A 23,124-nucleotide genomic window follows, 5' to 3' on the forward strand; every position below is an offset into this window, starting at 1 on the left:
GAGATGCGGGGATGTTGGAAGAAAAGGGATAGACAAAATATTTAGATACAAATAGACTAACAGAAAATGAAGGATAATACGTAACAGAATGATTAATTAAACATAATTCACAATATATGGAGATAATGACAATAGCCCAATAATAAAAAGAACTAGAGAGATGATTAAATAACAATGTCAAAAAATGCACAAAGGGAAAGGAATGAAAATGAAATTAATCTAATGATGGCAAATGAAGATGAAAGAGAAACAGAATTCCTAAGTAGAGATAAGAAACATGATTTTCTAACAAATTAATAACAATTTACCAAAATAACATATTAATCTTCTGAAAAGGGGACTATTTTTCTTTTAAATTGCAATGGGTTTTTACTACTGCCTTCCTTACTTTATATTCAAAGAAATCAAGAATAGTATATTTTGGTAGAGTTAACAAATGTTAATAACTTCAACTTAGTTCCATATTAAACAAGTGGAAAAGGGTATTTCTGAATAATTTCTTACTTTCTGATACACTTCTTTTTATCATTTAAACAGATATTTGTGCTACCTCCACTCTCCTAGCTGTCATTTCTTCCCAACCTCCATTACCCTTCCATAAATGTAATTTAATCATAATGATAATTATTTGTAAGGACAGGACAAGATACTAGTACATGTCAAGTTTAATTGAATCAAACTTGGTCCGTAAGAGAGAAAAATAGTTCATCACAGATCGAAACCTGCACCTGCAGCCACAACACTATAGTTATGCATCTCCCTCAAAGGGTCCCTATCTGCTTGGTTTCATCTCCTATGTTATCTCCATTTATGGGGTCTATGTGGACATAAAACGATAAAGAGAGAAGGGAGGGGGGGGGGTCTATTTGGTTGAGCAGGCAGGCATGAGTGCGTGAGTAAACAAAGACCAGCACCAGGTGCTATAGGCGCGTGCCCAAAGCCTATTAAAACTCTACTAAATATGCATGTATACACCCCCTGCATCGATAATGCATACTAAAGACCATGGTATAGTAGCAGTAGCAGCAAGGTTTAATGTTTAATGGACTACTACCACAGCACAAGCCAGCCAGCCAGCCAGCCAGCCAGCCAGCCAACCAAGCGAGACTGGAAGTTCATTGTGCTGAGGCCCGGGTCTGATCGCATGGGTGCATGAGTGCGTGCCCTTCGCTCTTGCAGCCACGCGACTTCTTTTGTTCTCATGTGTGCATGGGGGTTGGTATAGAGCACATACTTTGGGAGCGGGGTGCTTATTTACCAGGTTGGCTCTTGTGCTAAGTACTAGCATTATATTCTCTCTCTCTCTCTATCTCTCTCTCTTTCTCTCTGGCTCACTCTGTACCACAACTTGTTTCAGGGGGGTGCAGCAGCATCAATTCAAGTGATTCTATCCTCTTTTTTCTCTACTTCCACGCGTTGGCGAGACTTTTGTTTGAAGTGTAGCTGCGGTAGAAGAATTGTTCATGAAAGAGCTATCAAAAGTCCCACGTGCCCTCGCGTGCCGGCCGAATCAATTGTCTTGACTGGCAGAACTCAGCCAAGCTACCATCATCCTTCTATTCTTCTTCTCATTGGGATAGTCTGGCTGGAGTAGATGAAGGAAAACAACTTTGGCTTTCAGGGACTGTGAGCAGTCAGCCAGTGCAAGTCTGAACTTCATACAGTCAACATCTCTATAAGTCTACCAGGAGTACAACTTTAGAGCTCAAAAGGCTACATGTTATTCTGAACAGCCAAACTTTGTTATAAAACAGCCACAAACATCCTGCCTATTTGTTGGTGAATGCATGCTGTGACTTCATCCTGAAGTGAATCCAGTGCATTGTTTGTATTTTGGCTTCATTCATCCCCTAATAAGCCATCTCCAGCCAAGTTAGCAGGATTTAGGATCAACATTTGGACAATCATAACACTTGTCTTCCTTCCACCTCCTTCAGTACGGTTTGAAAACGTCAGCTAAGGAGGTTGTAGCACGATCTTCTCTCTCTCTCATCAAATCTTGAATGAGATGCCAATCAGGTGTAGTCTTACGCCAGAGGAATTCCACGCCTAAAGTTACACTCCGTTGAAGAGCATATCCAGAGTTACATTATCCGCATCCAAGCTGACTCTTCTCACTCGTAAACAACAAGTCTGATTGAAGATGGAGATGCTATGTCAGGCATTGAGAAGGACTATGATGATGATGCTGATGTTCATGGTCTTACTCCTGAGCTGTTTTCTGTTGGAGGCTGACTTTGTCCAGGCCTGTACCTGCTTGCCTAAACATCCTCAGCAGCATTACTGTGACTCAGATTATGGTGAGTAAAACATCTTCTCTTCAACTTTGCATAAAGTTCCTTCCAATTCCATTGTAGTGTTTTCAGTGGTGTACCAACTTTCAACAATACAATGATGTTTTCAAGTGTAAAGAAACTATATTTTAGAAACATCCCTCTCAAAATGTATATAATGTAAAGTAGACCAAGCTCATTTATTTTTTGCTTTCTTGGTTTGAATTATTAATAATAGTCGGACTATGATTAAAGACTTGATAATTTTCTTGTATTTTACATTGTTGTAGCAATACACTCTCATCAAAAATATTTTAAAACTTTGACAATATATCAAGTATCAACTAATTTATATGAATACCAAACCAATTACTTTTTTGCAAAGCTAATGAATCAGGTTCATAAACGTTCTGAATTCATTACATAATCAAGAATATGATTGCCTCTTCCCCAAATCAAATCTTCTTGTTGTTTGACTAAATTTGTAGATTTACTTCATATTTCAATTGAAAGATGGGAGGTTATCTCTGTCAATCTGACATTTGAATGTACTTGACCTGCATTAAATAGAACAGAAACCAGTAGGCTTAAATCAATACAAACTCGCTACAATGTTCGCCTATGCTATGCAAAACAGGCTTGATTATTGAATTATTGAATTTGAAATAGATAACTCATGCATGTAAATTTCTCATCAATTCTTGCTGGATATTGATCGTTATCAGGTTTTTGCCTCGTCAACTTGGCTTAATAAAGTTTGATTATACATCAAAATTGCAATTTTTATGAGAATGAGAATTACATGTACATATCCTTTTTAAATAAAAGGTGGGGAAATTACACCAAGTTGCTGAAGATTCCTGTTTAAAAGTGGCCCAGTGTCTTAAAGTTCAGTGTTTATTTCTTAACTAAAGGTTTAAGTTTGTCTAGTTTTGTTTCTGTTTCTGCTTATTTTTCGAGGATGGGTTATAAACATTAATCTAATGTTATCACAAAACAAGCATGGATTGTCATTTTTGAATTAGTCACACAAAACATATATTTTAAGTCATAAATTATGAAAGGAGGAGATGGAAAGACTCATAAAATTGGCTCTCTAAAATTTAAAGTAAAAGATGGCTCTGTTCGAAGATCAAAATGTTACAATACCAATCATCTTCTTCTTCTGGAATACTCCTCAACATCCCGTTAGGAACCATCAACTTTTTATTGATGAAAGTTAATTTGCAAGTAAAGTATAAATTAACTAAGGTAAAAATCTAGCAATCTGCATGGAGAGCAAAGGTCATTGTACACTTCCATCCTTCAAAATCTTTCACAGTCCCCAACCTCAGTCTTCCACTATTCAAAATGATGTTTGATTTTGAGATTCCTTCCCAGGCACGGCGGAGCACCCCAATTTGCATATCATTAGCGGCCCGTTCTATTTGAATAACCAACGGACATCTGCGTGAATCCGAACATGTGTGTGCTAGAATGTCAAATCTTAAAATTCGCGTTGCGCCTTTATTACTGCCAATATCGCTATGAAACTTTCCATACTAACTAAAATTATTATGAATTTGATGTCATTGAAATAAATACGAAATTCCATGGAATAAAACTCGAGATATTAATGTGTTTTGAGCTTCGCCCCTCGAAAAACACGACGTCTACTTTTTAAGTTTTTGACCCTATCAAGCAATGCACGAAGAAGAGACTTGGTATGAATATTCATTAGGGTTGAATCCATACATGGGCGAAATTTTCGCTTCTCCGCTGTATTTTTTTTGGTTATAACGTTCTTTTTCATGGGGCTTCATTTTTAAAAGTTGTAGTCAGCGAACTCATTGAACATGACGTCATCGATCTCAGCGATGTACTGCGCATGCGTCTTAGGCCCGGTGCAGGCCAGATCGAAACAGCTGAGCCATTAGCGTGCACGTGTGCAGTCGGCTGGCAAGACATGTATAGCCAACGCACACGCGAGGTTCAGACATGACACACATTTGAATGTATGGGACTGGTCAAACAATTTTGCGACAACGAAGGATTATTTTTGTTCGATGAGATTCGGACATTGGGGTATGTTTTTCTCTGTTGCGACCCTATCAAGCAACTATGAAAAGAGATATTTCACAAGGATTGAGATTATTAAATTTTCTTTCTGTTCATACGAGGCAATTCTTTCTCGCTCTAAAAGAAATGGTGAATTTTACGGTGATTTTGTATCTCATTTTTTTCGTTTTTGTTCGTCAAAACTATCCCTTAAATTTCACATTTTCTGTGCATCAATAACTCTTTTTATACACATGAGTGTCTTGCAAATTTATTCAATACTCGATTTAGTAGCTTTGATTGGTGATATTCATCACATTAATGAAGAATTTGTCTTCGAAATTTGTTTACTTTTTTTCGCATCGACGGTACACAATTGTTGATTTTATGCAAATGATGTTTACTGGACGAGAGTCGATCGCACGGTAATTGGGGTGCTCCACTGTGCCTGTTCCCAACTATGTTTGCAGAGTCTCTCAAATCCTTTCACCTCACCCCTTCTTAACACTGCTTAGGTTTCAGTTGATGGTCTTACTCACAAAGGTTTCCCTCCCCTCTGTGTCTTTCACATATCCCTCTGACACAAACATGGAGTCATTAGCTGGAGCTGGGCAGATGGATGCCTATGGTGAAGTTATTGTTAAAACAAGAATATCGCAGGACAATTGCTCAAATTAGGGGAGTTTTTCTTGAGGGTAGATTATCCAATAAATCGCCTGGGGCTTGAGCCTTCGGGAGTGGGGCAATATTGAGGGATATTGTTTGCATATACAATATATCGCCTGATTGGGAATAATAATTGGTTATCCATCTTGAATTATTTTCCATTTTAATGACTTTCTGCCGAAAAGCATAAGATTACATTGAAGGGTATTTTCATGTGCTATATAATATGGGTTAACGTAGCCGAAATTAAATATAATTTGCAAATTAATTGCCCCTTCCAGCCTCAAAAAGACTCTTTTTTCATTTTTTTAAATTACCATATTTAGTACCTAGTAATTTGTTTCAATGACCATTTCAAATAATGTCTTGACCTGACCATTTAGTTGTAAGAAAAGACTATGGTCAGGATGCCTTTGTTAGACTTTTAACTCTTTGTGTCTTTCATGGACAAGCCCAGCTTTCTGAATTTTCTTTGACCATTTTCATATTACAAAACAACACAGAACCTCAGCTGTAACTTTGTGACAAAACTTCTGTTTTCAATGAAGTGACAAGGGAAACTTTACAATTTCCTAACTTTGCCAGTCAGTGATTGAAAGTGTGATTATTCCCTGCAGGCAACTCCCAATAAGTATTTTCAGGCAGCTATATGTTTTGTTATGAAATAAAAGATAAGTTACTGTATGGAAATTCTCTGATTCATGCCTTTTTTTTCCCTCTCCCTTGCTCTCTCTCGTTCTCTGACTTGGGATAATCTGACATGTCTGAATTTTCAGCACAATTGACTTTTTCACAAACACTTTGCAGGTTTCTGATTTTCCTTCATTGGCCAGGTTCTAAGGTTCTTTCTTGAGCTGTGATAATGAGGTTCTTTTCAGTTCTTATGATGCCCTCAGGCATGGGACCAGTTCAAAATTCTGAATATGAAAAACAACTCAACTTTTGTTTGTCCTTTTGCCCCCCCCCCCCTCTCTTCTCTCTCTCTCTCTCTCTCTCTCTCTCTCTCTTATTTTGTCTCTCATCTATCTCCCTTCATTTTTCTATCTTTCAACAAATGCATCTCTCTCTTTCTACCTCTTTATTTTTTCTTTCTCTCTCTTTCTCTTCCACTCTCTCTCTCTCTCTCTCTCTCTCTCTCTCTCTCCTCCTCTCTATCATTTCTCTCTCAGTCTCAATCTTGCCTTAAGGAGTACAAGAGTAATCCCCAGGTAAAACCATGTAAGAACAACTTGCATCAGTTTCTGAGTTACAAAAAAAACAGCGGCAGCCTTTGCTTCACTATCAACAATTATCATGCAGATCTTATAAAAACAAAAAATTCCATTAAGGTAAATTACAGACACTAATAAGGCATGGAACACCATGCAATCATTATGTATTTTGTGTAGATTGTGAGTTGGTCTTGTGGCCAGCATGCGCCTCTAACGCCAGTCTTTTAATGATTTTTTGCATCCTTTCATCCGGAGCTTAGGAGTCACCAAAGCCAAACAATTGACGCTTGGCATGAGCTATTGTTTAGGGGTAGCGTGGGGTGGGTGGGCGGGCGGGCTTCAGGATGCAGCCAGGGCTTGGCACGCGCCTCTACCAAAGCCAACATAATACAATAGACAACAAACAGTGTGCTGAGGAATGAAAAGAAGTTTGGGAGCTTAGAAGGGGAGAAATCTATCTTTCTTTCTCTCTTTTCTATTCTTCTCCTAACTGGGATGTGTAGAGGTTGATTGGTGAAAAGACACTCCATTTCATTATAGCTAGGGCTAGGTTGCTAAGCAGATGTTCACTCACTCAGGTCCTATTTGGGAGTGGATTAGAATGTTAGTGAGCAGCTGGTGAAGTGAAGGTGAAGCATTTCAAACGTGGGCTAAGGTGTGATGTCATACTGGTGGCCAATTTGAGCAAACAGCATGGTCTTAATTGTGTTGCAGTTAACCTATTTATTGAGCCAAGACATCCCAGATGGTCCTCGCCTGTGTAACAGAATTCATCTTGTGGTTGCAACAAGTACTTTTATCCTATTAACTCAATGAACGCTTGTAAGGCTTCACCAAATTGTAGCAAATTTGTTTCGGTCATCGAGTGTAACAAGTACCCTTGTTGGATAATCATATTAGGTTATATGGCTTCAGAATATAGGATAAGAGTTAATCACTTTAAAGTGATATTTCACTTCCCCTTTTGGTTACTCCCAACTCTTGTAGAGCATAAAACCACAATTTCTTTTGGCTTTGTACAAGTTTCTTTTTTTGCTGGTGGGATGGAAAAATAGCAGGGGGTTACTTATATAGTTATTCAAAAGCTGGTATTTTCTTCATATTGTGACCACATCCACTTTTACACTTAACCCTTTGAATACTGAAGCCAAGATAACTTGGGATGAAATCTATGAAAAATGAGTGTTGTACTAAAATCATATTGTCTTTCTGAGGTGAAATGCTTCATCAACACTGACTGCCTGTGTGAGACATCTACTCAAGATATAGACTTCTGCCCCCAAATGGTACCAGTTCATTAAGTCTAGTTTGGATGTTTCACTGTTCATTCCCCCAAAGCATGAACAGTCTGTCAAGGGTCAAAAGGGCTCAAAGTAATATACTAAACATGTTTTGGGTCCTTCTGGCTCTCATCTCTCAAATTTCCATGAATGAATCTATAAGGCGGACTAAATAGGACATCATTATTGGTCTACCCTGCGGTGGTAGGAGGGCATCTATTCATTCCGCCCTGATGCTATCCGCACATCGGTTGACGGTCGTGCGCTGGTGTTGTGACAGCCCATCTTTTATCTATCATCCCAAACAAAGGAAAGCAGACAGTACAAAGGTCCCATCTAAAACCAATCTAACCGCACACATCCATAGGAAGATGCCTCTCAAAGGTGGCTAGGAAGATAATGAACTCAATTCTACTGGCTCCCTCTCATATAAACTTATTAAAAGCCCATTTCTAATAAATTAAAAAGAAGAAGATTCATATGACTAAACCAAATGGTGAAATTAAGTAATTACTCCAGAAATGGGAAGAGGAGAGAAAGAATCTATTTGAGAATTTTCAACTCTGATTATCATAACTACTTTGCACTGCTAAATATTACCCCATCGAAACCGGGTGATCCATGTATTAAACCTACAGAAGGAAGAGAATTCAGTAGTCAGATGTTAAATGTCTCCCATGGAATACACAAAGCAAACTTTGGGTCTAATTGGAACAGCTTTCAGGTTTCCTATTGTTGCTATCCTACTAAAGAATATCAAAATTGCTTCTTGATATTGGTTCTTCTGGTGTTAAACTAAACAAAATTGAAGGCTGCGTATATGGCACTATGTTTGCTGTAGACAGCTGGAGTTTGTTTAGCCAAGGGATGGGTAAAGAGGATAAAGTGTCTTTGACATATAAGACTTATTGACAAGACTAGGACCAGATGGAGAGAGTAAATATCATTTTGGAGGGAATCATAGACTTGAGAAAACAACTGTTGGTTTAAGGCGCTTTGAATTAAAAGAGGAATATATAATAAGAGTAAATGAAGCTTTCATTTTGGTAAATCTAAAGTACTGTACAAAGTAACCCCTTTTATACACAACTTAGCTTTCAAGATATGAATGTCGTTGAATTTTGATAAGTCACATAATAAAATAAAATTTCCCTTTATTTTCATCGATAACTTTGAAGTACAAAAAAATTATCTTTGCATCTTAGGTACATTTTTATTGCAGTCTCTTTTAATTCCATTTTAAGGCTGAAAAAAATATTGTTTTCATAAGTTCTTTCATTTGCTAATGTCCAGACAGATGTTTCATCGCTTTTAAGCTTTAATCCTTTGCCTTCATTCCCTTTCAAACTAAAAGTTTGCACTCGAATAAAAATTTAAGCCATCACATGATTTTCTATGATTTTTCAAATTAATTTCCTAATCAAGACTTATACATTGTGAGGGTAGGTTGGGGCAGCTTGGATCTATTTGGTGAGTGAAACAGAAAGGGATGTAATTGGATGAAATAGGAATGATCACAGACTGCAGATGGGGGATTATTGAATTGAGATATTAATAACTAACCAATTCCTATTATCAGACAGAAACTAATAGTGCATTGATGTTTGTCATTAATGACAATAAAAGATAGGATTAAGGAGGATTTCAGGGATGGGAAGCAGAATTGGTATAATAGTTTGGGTATCACACTCTTTGTGTCTTGCCATGATAATAGGACTCTCCCACTGACACAGTCTAATTACTGAGGGCAAACATGACATAAAGGCACTAGGGACTTTGTGCTAACATTCAGGAACAAAGAAGGGAGCATCTTTTGTGTATTTCTACTAAAGAATCGACTCATTCAGAGAAGATGACTTAGGGGTCTTTGTGAGGTCAGTGTGAACTAATGGTTTGGTGAGAATTGGTCATGGGCTAAGTCTTCAAAGAGAGCTTAGGGAAGCAACAGATGACACCAAAGATGCTTGAATGAAAAGGGAGGTTTGGGTGCTTGGGTAATGTCAATTTTCTTCAAGAAAAGGTTTGTGACACAATAGATGACATCACAAAGAGGTGTGAATTGGTCCTATTGAAGAGGGCCTGGTCTATGTCTTCAAGAACATGCAACAGATGATACCACCAAGGTGTAAACTAACTAATTGCCATCTCCTAATTACAGTCTGCTAGTATGACCATCATTGGTGGTATGCTCTATGAGAGTAAATGAACAGCTGAAGTTGTTACTGATGAGGGGGGGGGGGGGGTTGTTGCTAATTGAAACCAGAGCTTTAATCTGTTTAATATCAAGCCTTGGATATCTTGGGTAAAAGTCTATGGTAAATATGTGTTTTATCAAAATGAAGTAGTATCCCATGGGTTAAGATATTTTTCAGAATTCATGTCTCGATTAATTTATCCTGAATAAAACATTTGATCCGGATTAATGGAAAAGTCTTAGAAGTAGTGCTTATAGAATCATATCTGAAACATAGCTTACATCTGAAAAATATTTTACTGCACACAACCTGATGTGAAACCATTAGGATGAGTAGAAAAGTGTTACTAGTACATGTACAGTGCAGGTGCTTAAAGAATCTAAACTATCTGATGTAAAATATTCCAGAAACATAATGCCTTTCATAACTAGACTGTGAAGATTCTATTGATCGATGGTTTCTTGAAAAAGGATGCACAATTCAGATCAGGACAACAAAACCTTATTCCTAAAGACAATACCATGTGATACTCTAGTGAAGAAGGCTTTCATTAAATCATCTATTCTCAACTCATCATCCCAAATCAGCATCACAAGTTATGTTCCTTTATTCAACATTGAACCACCACTCATTATGTTGTAACTATTATTAGTTTTAAAGACCAATGGGAACATGGGCACTAGTATGATGAAAGTAATTTGTGAGAGAAACTAGTGATTTTATGCACCCAAAAAAAATTCAACTTTTAAAATGCTTCAGGATTATCCCTCCTAAAATGATGTGTAATCTTTGTCTGTAAAATTTGATCAGTACAAAGTATCTTGTTTGATGATTTCTTGGGAAGTGTCAGTTTTTAAGTTTTCAGAAACCTGCTGGTAGTGTTTCAATCAGTCAGATAAATACCAAAATAGCCATTTCATTTAATTTTGCTAACTTTCCCAGAAAAACCTATCACCTTTAACACTTCAATCCTACTGATTTCCCAGTAATCCCCTGCAAAGCCTCGGCCGATTGAAATGCAATATTGGGATTCATCATACACGTGAGTTTGAAACCATCAATCAGGGAAGAGCTAGCGTGCAGTTCGGCTGGCTCTCCCTCACTGACCTAAAGGTGTACCGTGACGTCCACATACCTCAGCAAGATTCCCTTGCGACACTCAATCCTAAATCCAAGAATGCAGTGATGGGATGACCATTCCTTCTAGTGATTGAAGTCACGATCCATAGATTTTAAATGATATATTACAAAGGAGATATAAATATTTTTGGAATATTTGGTGAGTGTACCCTGAAATAGAAGTTAAAGAGAATAAAACGAGGAAACCTAAAACTGACTTACGTAGTGAAAATTTACTAATCACTGAAACCATAAGCAAAGATTATGAAATCATCTGCAAAAGACATAGTTTTAACTTGTAAACTTCAAGATTCCCTCATTCATAAATGAGAAATGCCTGAACAAGGCCCCCAAATTATGAAATGTGTTGCACAATTCAAATGTACTTTAAATTGGATTTAAAAGTTTAAGATAAAAGCATAAATTAGATCATACACTAAGAGACTTCAATGGAAAATGCTTTATAAGCACCATTTTATTATTATTATTATCTCGAAGAAAGTGAGAAGGCAACATCATATCCTCGATTTCTTTCTTAATCAAGTGATCTATCAACAGGCAGAGTGACCTGCGGCAATTGTTGCTATCTCTTACATTCCAGTAATACTTTACCCACAATCCACCCCTCTCATGACATCATCGGTGCTCTTGACCGCTACGACCCCTGACCCAACGTGCCATTGTCAAGTTGATCTTCTCTGTGCCAGTGTCGTGAGGAAATCGTGCTCAATATAGTATCTCACTGGATACGATCTGAATTCGTAGTACCGGTAGTTGCATGATAAAACACACATCTTCTATAAACTCTAGCCCAAGTTATCCTGGGCTCAGCATAAAATAGTTACGTCTAAGAATGTTTGTTCAACACTTAATTTTTTTCTCATAGAAACAGATATAGAGGGTAGAAAAAAGCATGTGAGCTCCCAAGACTGAGAGTTGGAAATATAAAAGTTACCAAAGTAATTTCTAAAGGGTAAAAGTTGGTATGAGAAATCCCTACAATTGTTTGCTAGTTTTAGTTGAATTTTCAAAATATCTAACTTAGAATTTTCAAAGTTAGAAATGTTGATTCATGTTGCGTTGTATATAACTGACTTACCACTAGACTAAAAATCTTTTCACAAAAAAGAGTAATTATTTGAATACAAAGAATATTCAAGTAAGACAGGATATAGTTCCAGCATGCGATCATCAATTAAGAACGCTTCAAGGCACATGCATCATTGAATCTATAAAGAACCAATAACAAATCAAATCATAACTTTGATTTCAACAATTAAAAGCAGGAAAAATCGTTTTCACTATTGTCAGGTCTGAGAATAGAGCCCGCTTTGATCTCATTTATCTTCCATGGAGCTTGTCACAGATGACAGATTTTGGAAGATTGAGCTAAATGATTCATGTCCTTGTGTTTAAAAAAAATCATGAGGCAAAAAGAATTGAATAGGAGTAGAAGGGTGCACCTGGTAGATAGGAATTTATTGGTCGGATTAGACTTGGGAGTCAATAGTGTTGAAAGAGAAAATCTGGGTAGAAGTAAACAGAGGGAGACTATGAAAAATGGATTTTGGACTTTCTGACAATGACATTTGTCAACTTTGGCTTGTTAGAGCTGTACATATTGAGGTACAAAGGAAAATACAAAAAATGAAACCTGATAGGGCACTATTACCATCGTAAAGCAGAACATAGCGTCCTTCACTTGTAGAGGGGGTTACAAAAAGGAAAAAACACATGAAACTGATCAATATATTAGAAACGAAGAATACTGTAAGTCAGAAGAAACAAGCATTTAACATGATTCTATATATATAAATGACAAATTCTGTCAATTTTAGTTTATATACATTGCATATTTGTAAGATTCTTAACGTTTGAAAAATGTCACAATTCAGTCATTAAGCTTATGTGATATGTTTCAGTATACTAATTCAGTTGATATGCAGTTCTTTATATCACTACTAAGGCAAGGTAAAAAGAAAAACTACATAACAATATGGTCGTTCAGCACCCTCAAAATACTTTCTACCTTCAGGCATAAAAGGGTATTTATATGACCAGATCGAGGGTCGGTGAACTATAAGAGTTCCCAGACAAGAATCCCGACAAAAGACTGCACTGAAAACCAAGGAGTGATACCATATATGGTCAGGTGGAAGGTCTGAACAGGGGTCCTATATTATCTACCAAATTTGGCATATATAATGGTGCTTGCTCTCTCTCTCTCTCTCTCTCTCTCTCTCTCTCTCTCTCTCTCTCTCTCTCTCTCTCTCTCTCTCTCTCTCTCTCTCTCTCTCTCTCTCTCTCTCTCTCTCTCTGATCACAACCCCTTAGAGAATTAGGCAAAGTTTTAACAAAAATATACTAAATAAATAAAGATAACATACTAATGAAGGTAAATACTAATAAAGATAATATACTAATAAACATAACATACTAATAAAGATAATATACTAATAAACATAACATACTAATAAAGATAATACACTAAAAAAGATAAAATACTTTTACATGATTAAAATTACCAGCTTGAACTTCCTGATGGACATGTTGTCAACACATTTCAGGAAATATTTTTCCATTCCACCACAAATGGTGTAGCAAAAATGAAAGTGGCAATAGCTAATAACAAATCATATGCAGACAAAATATTATGAAAGGCCCAGGGAAATACTTTTTTTCTTCCAAAGTTGGATACAAATGAGCTGCACTCGTGATCAGGCCAACTACAAATTCACACATCTCAATTTTCACACAAAAGATCCCCTGTTCATTAGAGATGTTGATAAGTCTCAACAGACTCAGAAATTAATATCTTTATTCATAAGCACCCAGCAACATATACAAAATTTCCATTCTTTTCTGCCACACTCATTAAGGGCTGTAAGCAGTTTATTTTGCTACAACTGACAATATATTGCAATACAGTGCAATTTTTTTTAGTACAAAGAGGCAAACTAATTATAAATATCAATATACATACATATGGAAGTAAAGATGTGAAAATAAAATCTTGACTCATAAGTATTCAATGCTCTAGGAAACTGGAGGACGCTACAAGTACAAAAGTAAATTTGAAATTTCTAGAAATATCCCCCTCATTAGCCTTTATTTACTGTTCTCTATTTTCTCTGCTTGACCCTGTGGGGAATAATAACAGTCCCATGTGTTAAGATTTACGTCATGCTGTGATTACTGCAACTCTAAGGCAGCGATACAAATATGAATGCAGTGTGACTTTAAGCTCTTGACAAGTGAAGCGAATCTCAGCATGGGACGGCAATTAAGAGACCAAAATAATGCTTTAAAGGGGTGTGCATGCCTGGAGGCAAAGATCTTACTTACAATTAGTGGGACTCTAATTGCATGAGAGGCTAGAAGTCATTCTCATTATTTTTGTTTCATTTCATGCAATATGTTTTCAAAGACTGAAAACTCTTGGTGGTGTTTTTGTATTATGATTTTCATTTTCTTACATACAAGAGGGTGTGGAATATTTGTAATACAATGACTATGAACAGACTTTTAGTTGATATTCAAATGAATCTTTAACGAGGGTTTTCTATAAGAAAATGATTACTTTACCAAAACAGGATAAGTCGAGGGGTTGCAATCGATAAAAGAATACATGGAGATTCTTACGGAATATCCTTAGGTTCTTTTCTAAATATCTTAATGTTTAGTAGAATTTCATGTCACTTGATTAAAACCATACAATAGATTTTGTATGTTTGTGTAGTCTCCATGACTAAACCACTCTCCTTTGGTTTCATTTTTCTCTTTTTTTAAATAGCAATCCGAGTCAAAATCTTCAAGCAAAAGCTGAAGCTGCCTAATGGACAACGGTATGAGATAAACGACCCTGAGATACCTGACCTACCCATCGAAGTACTCAGCCAGTCACACAGGGAATGGTCTGGGGTGATTCAGAAAGTCTACAAGGGGTTTGAAAAACTAAAACACACCACGACCGTTAATATCTATTCACCTTTCTACGATTCAATGTGTGGAGTAGGAACACTGATGAATGATGAAAGCTATGTTATCATGGGTAAGTAGCCAAGAGGTTCCTCTAATATACAATGAAGAAGTTGAACATCTTATTATTTGTATTCCTGTAAACATATCATCTGTTTGGAGCCTGAGGAGAATTATCAAATTTACTTTCAAACAGAGTAAAAAAACTTCTGGCTTTGAGCAGATGATAGCTTTTCAAAAATGATATAAATTTGATTGCTACCAAATCTTTGAAAGAGCGATATCTATCAAAAATATGAGTTATATAATGATTAGAATAGCAGGGACAATATATTTCAAATAAGAGCATTACCCCCCCCCCCCCCCAACAAAAACAAAAAACAAATTTTTGTATTCCTCTACCAAACTGAATTACAAGCAAATCTGCTTTAAGCTGTGCATGTATGAACTCAGCGAATCAGAAGTAGATATTGAAATACTTCAAAACTGTCTCTTCTCATGCAAGAGCAAGAAAATTCCACCAAATCTACCTCTATCAAGAAAAAACATTGTCTTTTCAAATTTCATGTATATTTTTTAACTCCCTCGATGTGAAATATAATATCCATCATGTCCATGTTTTGTTCACAGGTACATTTGGCCATGGAGGACTTAACTTTGATTTCTGTGATTGGCATCATTCATGGAAAACGGTCACATCAAAGCAGAGGAGAGGTCTCAAATACTGGTATGCTGAAAACTGCAGTTGTCAGGTGAGTTTCTAGTTTGTTTGTCTGCTTTTTCTTTTAATATCATAGTTTGTCAAACCTGGTAGATACTATGTCTGGTAGTTACATCAAAGTTTCAGCAGCTTTGCCTGCCTAAGATATGACACAGCAGATGTACTGCATCTGCGTATTGAAACACCCCGATTCCTGTCATGCTGGCCTATATTGCATACATTTGGGGGGTTTTATATGTCAACTACTCTTTGTTCTTCCCTAGTCTTTCATATTTTTTTCTTTTGCAAAAGAAGACTGATATTGTATGTGTTACAAAATTGCACTACTATCTCTACATCTACCACTGATAAATGCAACTGAGCTGAACTAAATCATCAACTACTTTTACAACAAACTTTAGAATTTTCACAATAGTGATCAGCTACTGCATTGTCAGATGCAGATAAAACAAATATTTCCCCTCTACCGTCTCTTAAAAAAAAGTAAAATGAACACATATGTTATAGACAAAATTCCACAAAATGTGGAGCCGACTTGGCTATAGAATAATGTTTCCATTTGCTACAAAGTATAAGGCAGAATGTAAAATAGTTGACACTGAGGTCAACTTGTCTCAAAACTTGATTGGATAATGGCATAACATCTGCCTATATCATTATCGTGACAGCTTAATCATGAGTCTCAAAGAAAATAACTTGACCAGACTCACCAAGTTTATACCGTCATACTGAGAGCTGGAGGGGTGTTATAATGTTGCTGCCCTTTTGGCTCTCAGGGAATGATAAACCAATTTCCATTGAGAGTACTATGGAATGAGACTTCGTCACTTGAGATGTCAAAATATCTTACCATATTTCTCCCATCATTGTTTCAATTACACTGCCAGGATTTAAAAAGTACACAGAAATTTCTGTCTCGTAGAATTCATTTTATATCATCTGTAAGCTGAAAGAAATAAAACAATTTTGTATGTTTGGAGCCAGAAAGATATTAACTCTGTATGAAAGTATATGAGTTAACGCCCTTCTGACTCCAAACAATCAATTTGCCATGCTTCCAGAAATTATTCATTTCTTATAAAGCATCATGAAGTTGCAGTTTAATTAGGTGATAGAGAAAATAAGACATTTTCTCATCTGTAAGCTATACAGAAACATTTGCTATATGCTTCCTTATTGTGAAACTTGTACTAAACTGAGTAATAGATAATCAAAGTGGAAGTGTTTTGGCCATCATGATTTGGAATATTGACATTATTGAGTTCTGAATGGGACAATATTTCTTATACCATTACTCTGCTCCACTTTCATCGCCAGTTCTGATATCATACAAACCCTAAGCTATATTGATGGACATTCCTAGATGGCATTTATAGAGGGTTACTTGACTCACAAGTTGATTATATCTCAGGCCGAAGTAGTCTTTACTCTGCTATCTATAAACTCAAGTTCACTGGAGTCTGAACAATTATACATGTAGACTATACCCTCTCCATTTTGCTCTGAGAGCAGGAACTGATTCTGCCTTGCTGCAAGGCTAGACTGTATGGTTCATGAGAATGTAAGACATCTGTACTATTGAGAGGAGATATCATATCTAGAATGTTTGGGCAGGGAAGAATTGTTTGTTTAAAAAGAGAGATAAAGAGGTGTGGTGACATGCATTTGTCAAATGTATTGACAGATATTAATGCACAGACCATGGGGAAAAGCCTCCTTGAATTGGAAAAAGACAAATTCCCAATAGATTCATTACTTGATATTCTAGTTTACTATCGTTTGCGTTTTGTTATTTTCAGCAGCTCCCTGATTCCTCTGACAAAATGAGCTGTAATGATATTATTACCTTCATACTAACCGAGTCGGTACAACACAAATGTATGCAAATAAGGTAAATATGCACTCAACAAATAATTAATGATAACATTTCATTCTTTCTTTTTGGTCTTTTTCTCAGATTGATACATGTGGATTGCGGCATCCATGCGGGGAGGCACAACCAGAGGCTTCACCTACAGGGTGTGAGTGGGACGCGTGGCACAGTAGATGCACCAATCAGCACACAGCGTGCGTGATGACGGCACAGGGCTGCCAATGGCACCAATCAAAGGACTTGAAGCAATGTTTGAAAGCACCCTGATATGGATCTAGAGATTGAACACAGCACTTCAAGATAAAGTTTTGCCTTTAATAACATCTTGACTGCCACTCACAGTGCAGCTTGCTAAGCTCCTTGTGCAACTATGAACACTTTGTGGTGCAAGGTTTCACTGGTAGCACTGAAAGTGTTAAAGGGTGCTAGTTTGCACCCACAGCACCAACAATATCAAGCAGTGAAGTTTTTCAACGAGAGCACTGAAAGTGTCAAAGGGTGCAAGTTTGTTTTGCCACTAGCACTGTAAGCGTTAAGAGTGACCTTTTTGCAGGATGTTGGCAAAAATAGAAGAACAAATGAAATGAAAAATTGAGTATTTTCCCCCAAATCAGTATTGGCTCAAAGCAGTGCATTTTTATATTCAATCATTTTAGGCTACACAACACCATTCCAATAGAATCCTTTATGTTTATTTACTTTTATATGACAGAAAGTGATTTCTTGACCCAAATTTCTGTTTAAATTAATAATATCTCACTTAAAGAAGTCACCAGTCAGTCCCGATAATGCATTACAAATGTAGCATTTATAAACATAAAATAATAATGAAGAATAAGACTGTAATTCCAATATTTGTTTAAGTTTCAGATTTAAGAATTACAAGTACTTGAAATCAAAATCAGCATTATAAATGACTATATCCACCACTGTATCTTATTTTGAAGGTAGCAATATTTGCTACAAATAATTATAATCATATGCATGAATGGTCAAGATTTGAATTTAGATATGTTTGAAAATATATGAAAATGTGAACATGCCTTGATTGAATCTTTAAATTTTGTATAAAAATTTGTACATAAGAAATGCAAAAAATATGTTATGTGCTTGTCTTTTTATATATACACGTATAATGTAAAATGTTTGTTTAAAATGCTGTCTATATGTCTATAAACTTTCTCCATCCATTTCAGCTCTTTTTCTTATGAAATCTTTGCTCATCTATCATATGTTTTCCATATAAAATATGTTAATAGCACTTGTTCTGAATAATCTTTATTCAACTAAATTGAAAAATACTTTCAGTTCATTATATCAGGATTTTCACAACAAAAGGCTTTTTATTTCTGTCCCTGATTGCATTCTTTGAATGTAAAACTGGATTTTTAGGGGACTGAAACAAGAATCAACAGTAATATCACTTACGAGACAGAACTAAGAATAGTCTGTTTAATAGTCAAATAATCTTCTTCATGTTTCTTTCATTTCTGATTCTTCTCATTTTTAATGTTACCTTGTGCAATGTGCTAAATATTGTATCATCATTATTTTGCAGTGTTATGTTTGTTGTATTTTACTTGATGAATGTCTATGTTTATGAATAAATGAATGAAAGAAGGAAGGAAGGAAGGAAGAAGGAAGGAAGGAAGAAGGAATTATGAAAATAGCATTATAGTCACAAATCAACAGGGAAAGAAAGATTGATGGTGTACAAACCTGTCACTTGCAAGTTATTTCTAATTATACATTTTGTATGGTAACAAAGTAAATCATGAATGTAAACGGTAGAATTAACAGTAACATACCATATCTACTACTTTACTTTAGAATAGCTCTATCATACATAACAAAGTTATTGTATTCCAGACACAAAATCATTATCATTTCATAATTTCACTACTTAAGTGCAAGAAGGGAACTACAATTAGTAGCTTTATAAAGTCTGAGTGTCTCTCTTCCTCTCTGTGACATTGATTCAAGGCTCATCATTTATGATTTATTCTTGAATCTATTGCCTGCATGAAATTACTCTTCTACAATAATGCACGATGAGAATCAAAAGATTATAAGAAATATATTTAACCATGTGGTAATCATACTAAAATATACAAAAGTATACAATGTTTCATAGAGCTATTATTTTCCAACTGTGATTTCTTGAAAAGTGCAAGGGAAAAGTAAAGTAAGAATCTTGTGTAGAATGGTATGTAACATGCTCTACTACATAGAAGCATACATACAAATTTGCTTTGAAAGATAATGACATTGTGATGAGAAAGTTTGGTCTGTAAGTTGAAGGACAAAAGAAATATTTCTGATGCTGAATTTACATGCTTGAACTAAGTCAATGTATGTATTTTCATTCACCAATGATTTCTATATGTTGTATAGTTTGCTTTATGCACTTATCTGTAACATTCATTTCGTCTTTCACACCGTATATGAGTGTGTCACTATAAGAAGCCTTCTTCTTTTCTAAAGAAATAAACATTTTGTAAAAGTAACTATATTCTTGTGTTGATGTTTGTTTTTGTCTCATGAGAAATTTTGCAGATATTTTGATTTGGGGTATGTAAGAAAGATGTGTGTGTGGGGGTGTGTGTCTTTGCTTATTGGCTCACATGAAAGTACTCCCAACACACATAGGCACACATAGCAAGACAAAGTAACTTAATCAAATTAATTTTTAAAGTGTCAAGTTATATTGTACAATATAATACACAATCATATACAATGCCGATGTCTAACATAAAATTCTCAGAGAGCAAAGAAGATAAATAGTGAAACCTCCTGGTTTGAACACATGTGCAAAAAAGCACATCCACTGTATCATATATCTACAGTGTAACACTATAATAGGGACACTGCATATATGTAAATATCAGAAAAGAGGAAGTAATTTTCACATTAGCAACATACATCATTACTCTGTTATCATCTGGTTCTGGCATCCCAGTGTTTGGGGGGAGGGGGGAGAATAGGGTGCTCTTTTCTGATTGGTTCAAGCTAATATCTAACCATGAGTATAAATCACTAACAAACTGAATGAGACTGAAGAACAAAGCTGACAGCCTAACATAAATCAATGGTGAAAAATGACTCACCGACTATTAGGAGTCCTAAAAAGCAGCCCATTTTCAGCGAGGGACTACAGTGCTATGTAATTAATTAAAAGGGTGCTGTGGACATTAATGTGCTCCTTATTCTTAAGAGGCTCTACATCGAAAATGGAGAGTTTTAAAGATAGAATCACTAAACTGAATGCTGGATTAATAATGGGGGAATAATGTATATATCTTACACAATAGTTGATTTAAGAAAATGCCAATGTACTTGTACCCATCACAGAAGTAATACTATACCATTGTTGCATTTATTTTCCTAATTGTATTTGAGGTACACTGGTCTTTGTCTGATTGTGCCTAATATGCCTCCTATTTTCCCTCCCTTTCTTTTGATTTCTCTTTCCCTTGTATCACTCAAAATTCATTTTTCCTTCTATTTTCTGTAAAAGAAAAGAACACAAAATACATATAGTTCCTTCTAACTATCAACCTTTTTGCACATACATACAATAACCATTTGTTCACATAACTAGAAAATCACATTATGTGTCTAGCATTTTCTCATGCTCTTCCATCTCTACCTCTTTGTCTGCATCTGCATGCAGCTCTCCTTATGTCTCTCTCTCTCTCTCTCTCTCTCCCTCCCCTCCATCTTGAATTTTTATATTTATTTCATTCCCTCCCTTACATTATCTCTCTCTTACCCATTCCTCTCTTCTCTTTCTCCTCGTCCATCTCCTCCTCGTCACCATCAGTCATATCTCTCTCTCTCTCTCTCTCTCTCTCTCTCTCTCTCCCACTCACCCACATCCCCATCTCTCTTTCCCTCCACCCGATTTTCTCCACCTCTTTCTTTACCTCCCCTCCCCTTCCCCTCTCAATCTCCATCTCCGCATCTCTCATTCTCATATTGAATGTCAGTGACACTTGCCGTCTCTTCAATGATTAACGACACTAGATTAATTATCAACTCTGGTGATCTGAGCATGTGTTGGTTAGTGCTTAAAGACGACCAAGTGCTTCTTCCGTTGATTGATGGGCTACTAACGCTACCTCAACAGCTCTAAAGCACTTTCCTTCCCTCCCACAATAACTAATTAATCTCCATGCAAACCCACCACTTGCATATTCAAGGGTAGATCAGCAGTATAATATTATACCAAAATCATTGCCAACGTGATATTAATCCATTGGATCTGATTTTAGTGTAACATGGTTTTTGCAGACTCTTCGCCAGTTACTTTGGGCTTCTTTATTCAATGGGTCCAACAAAAGATGTTGGAGGGTAAAGCAAAGGGGATATCAGAAAAAGATAACAGAAGGGGTAAACCAGCAAAATATAGCAAAAATTGGGGCTTATTCATCATTAGTAGATTAATATAAATAGAAATATTATATTAACTCAGAAATAAGTTGGGCATGAAGCTTAAATGAGGCAGAGAAAAAGGTAAATATTGCAAATCTGTTATTGTGTCGCAATAATTGGTAATATGGGGAGAGCACAATTGGTTTTAAGATTGCAAAAGATAGGGGTATACTAGCAAAGCGATTTGAATATTTTTAGATTAATATGAGTATCATTATTATATTAGCTTGGGTATAAAGCTTTCATTAGAAGTCAATGAGATGGAAACAAATTATAAACAGAAAAATTTATACCAGTACAAATATCAATTGTTCTAATTTCATTAATAGAAACTGGAAGCATCAATTTAAAAGCTCAAAAAGTACTGAGCATAAAAGCTTAATTATGGTGAAAATCATGAAACATCATTAGAGGTATTTGCACCACAACAAAATGGTAACTAGTTTGTTTTGACTTTTTAAATCATATGAGCTTTAAATGAACACTGTAAATAGATTACGATGATTAATGATTAACTAATAACTAAAGCTGGATTTTTCCTTGATAAGAATGGGACTGAAACAAAATAATATATTGTGAAACATTTGGTGGCAATTAATCAAAGACCTTTGTCAAGGGGGATACGGACATTTGGAAAGGGCAGTACCAGAAACATATAAGCCTACCATTTCTCGCATGGTATTAACAAAATATTACAAGAGATGAATAAGGATATATTTATAGAAAAATTCATATGTGGGCACGTAGATTTAATGAGGGATAAATGAAACAGAAATAGCGATTGGATATGATGAAAGCATGGCTGTGGTGTTTGAGGAAGTGGGTGCAATGGAGTGTGGTAATAAGGAATTGGTTGGCTGACTGCATATGGTCTGGCACAAGGCAATGAATGCAGCTAACCTAACAGAGAAACAAAGGCTCTAAGGATGCAGGTTGAATACGAGGGGGAGAGCAAGGCAGAGAGAAACATAGAGTGAGACAGAGAGACAGAGGGAGAGAGAGAGAGAGAGAAAGAGAGAGAGAGAGAGAGGGAAAGAGAAAGATAAAAGCACAAGAGAAAAACTGAGATGGTTCTGATCATGAAGAATACACAGCAACAGCAAGATTGTATAATGAGAGATAGAGAAAGAGAAAGAGAAAGATAGAGAGAGAGAAAAAAAAAGACAAACATACACAGACAAACATACAGACAGAGAAACAGAGAGCAAGAAAGGGAGACAAGGGAGAACTAACAAATGTATGAAAATAAAAAAGATGTAAGGTGTAAGAGGTATAAGATCCAGGAAAGGAAAAAACAAAGAAAAATGTGATAAATGAAATTGACAATATAAAGAAAG

At 36.0% G+C, this 23,124-nt stretch overlaps 1 protein-coding gene across 1 annotated transcript; it reads left to right on the forward strand.

The window, feature by feature from the left end:
• The first annotated feature begins 990 nt into the window (after positions 1-990).
• On the forward strand, positions 991-18,973 carry LOC575539 (metalloproteinase inhibitor 3). The gene is made up of 4 exons (XM_775934.5): positions 991-2,300; positions 14,575-14,832; positions 15,390-15,511; positions 17,438-18,973. Exons 1-4 carry the CDS (start codon positions 2,144-2,146, stop codon positions 17,618-17,620), a joined length of 720 nt encoding a protein of 239 aa, XP_781027.1. The 5' UTR covers positions 991-2,143; the 3' UTR covers positions 17,621-18,973.
• The last annotated feature ends 4,151 nt before the right edge of the window (positions 18,974-23,124 follow it).

The sequence above is a fragment of the Strongylocentrotus purpuratus genome, unplaced genomic scaffold (assembly GCF_000002235.5).
Source record: "Strongylocentrotus purpuratus isolate Spur 01 unplaced genomic scaffold, Spur_5.0 spur5_scaffold_6, whole genome shotgun sequence".
Lineage (NCBI taxonomy): Eukaryota > Metazoa > Echinodermata > Echinoidea > Camarodonta > Strongylocentrotidae > Strongylocentrotus > Strongylocentrotus purpuratus.

What these genes read in the sequence shown, in the direction of transcription:
- LOC575539 (XM_775934.5), top strand. Translation starts at nt 2,144, where the DNA reads ATGGAGATGCTATGTCAGGCATTGAGAAGGACTATGATGATGATGCTG. An exon ending in TTACTGTGACTCAGATTATG is followed by an intron (nt 2,301 to 14,574) that starts GTGAGTAAAACA and finishes TTTTTTAAATAG; the next exon opens with CAATCCGAGTCAAAATCTTC. An exon ending in CTGAAAACTGCAGTTGTCAG is followed by an intron (nt 15,512 to 17,437) that starts GTGAGTTTCTAG and finishes TCTTTTTCTCAG; the next exon opens with ATTGATACATGTGGATTGCG.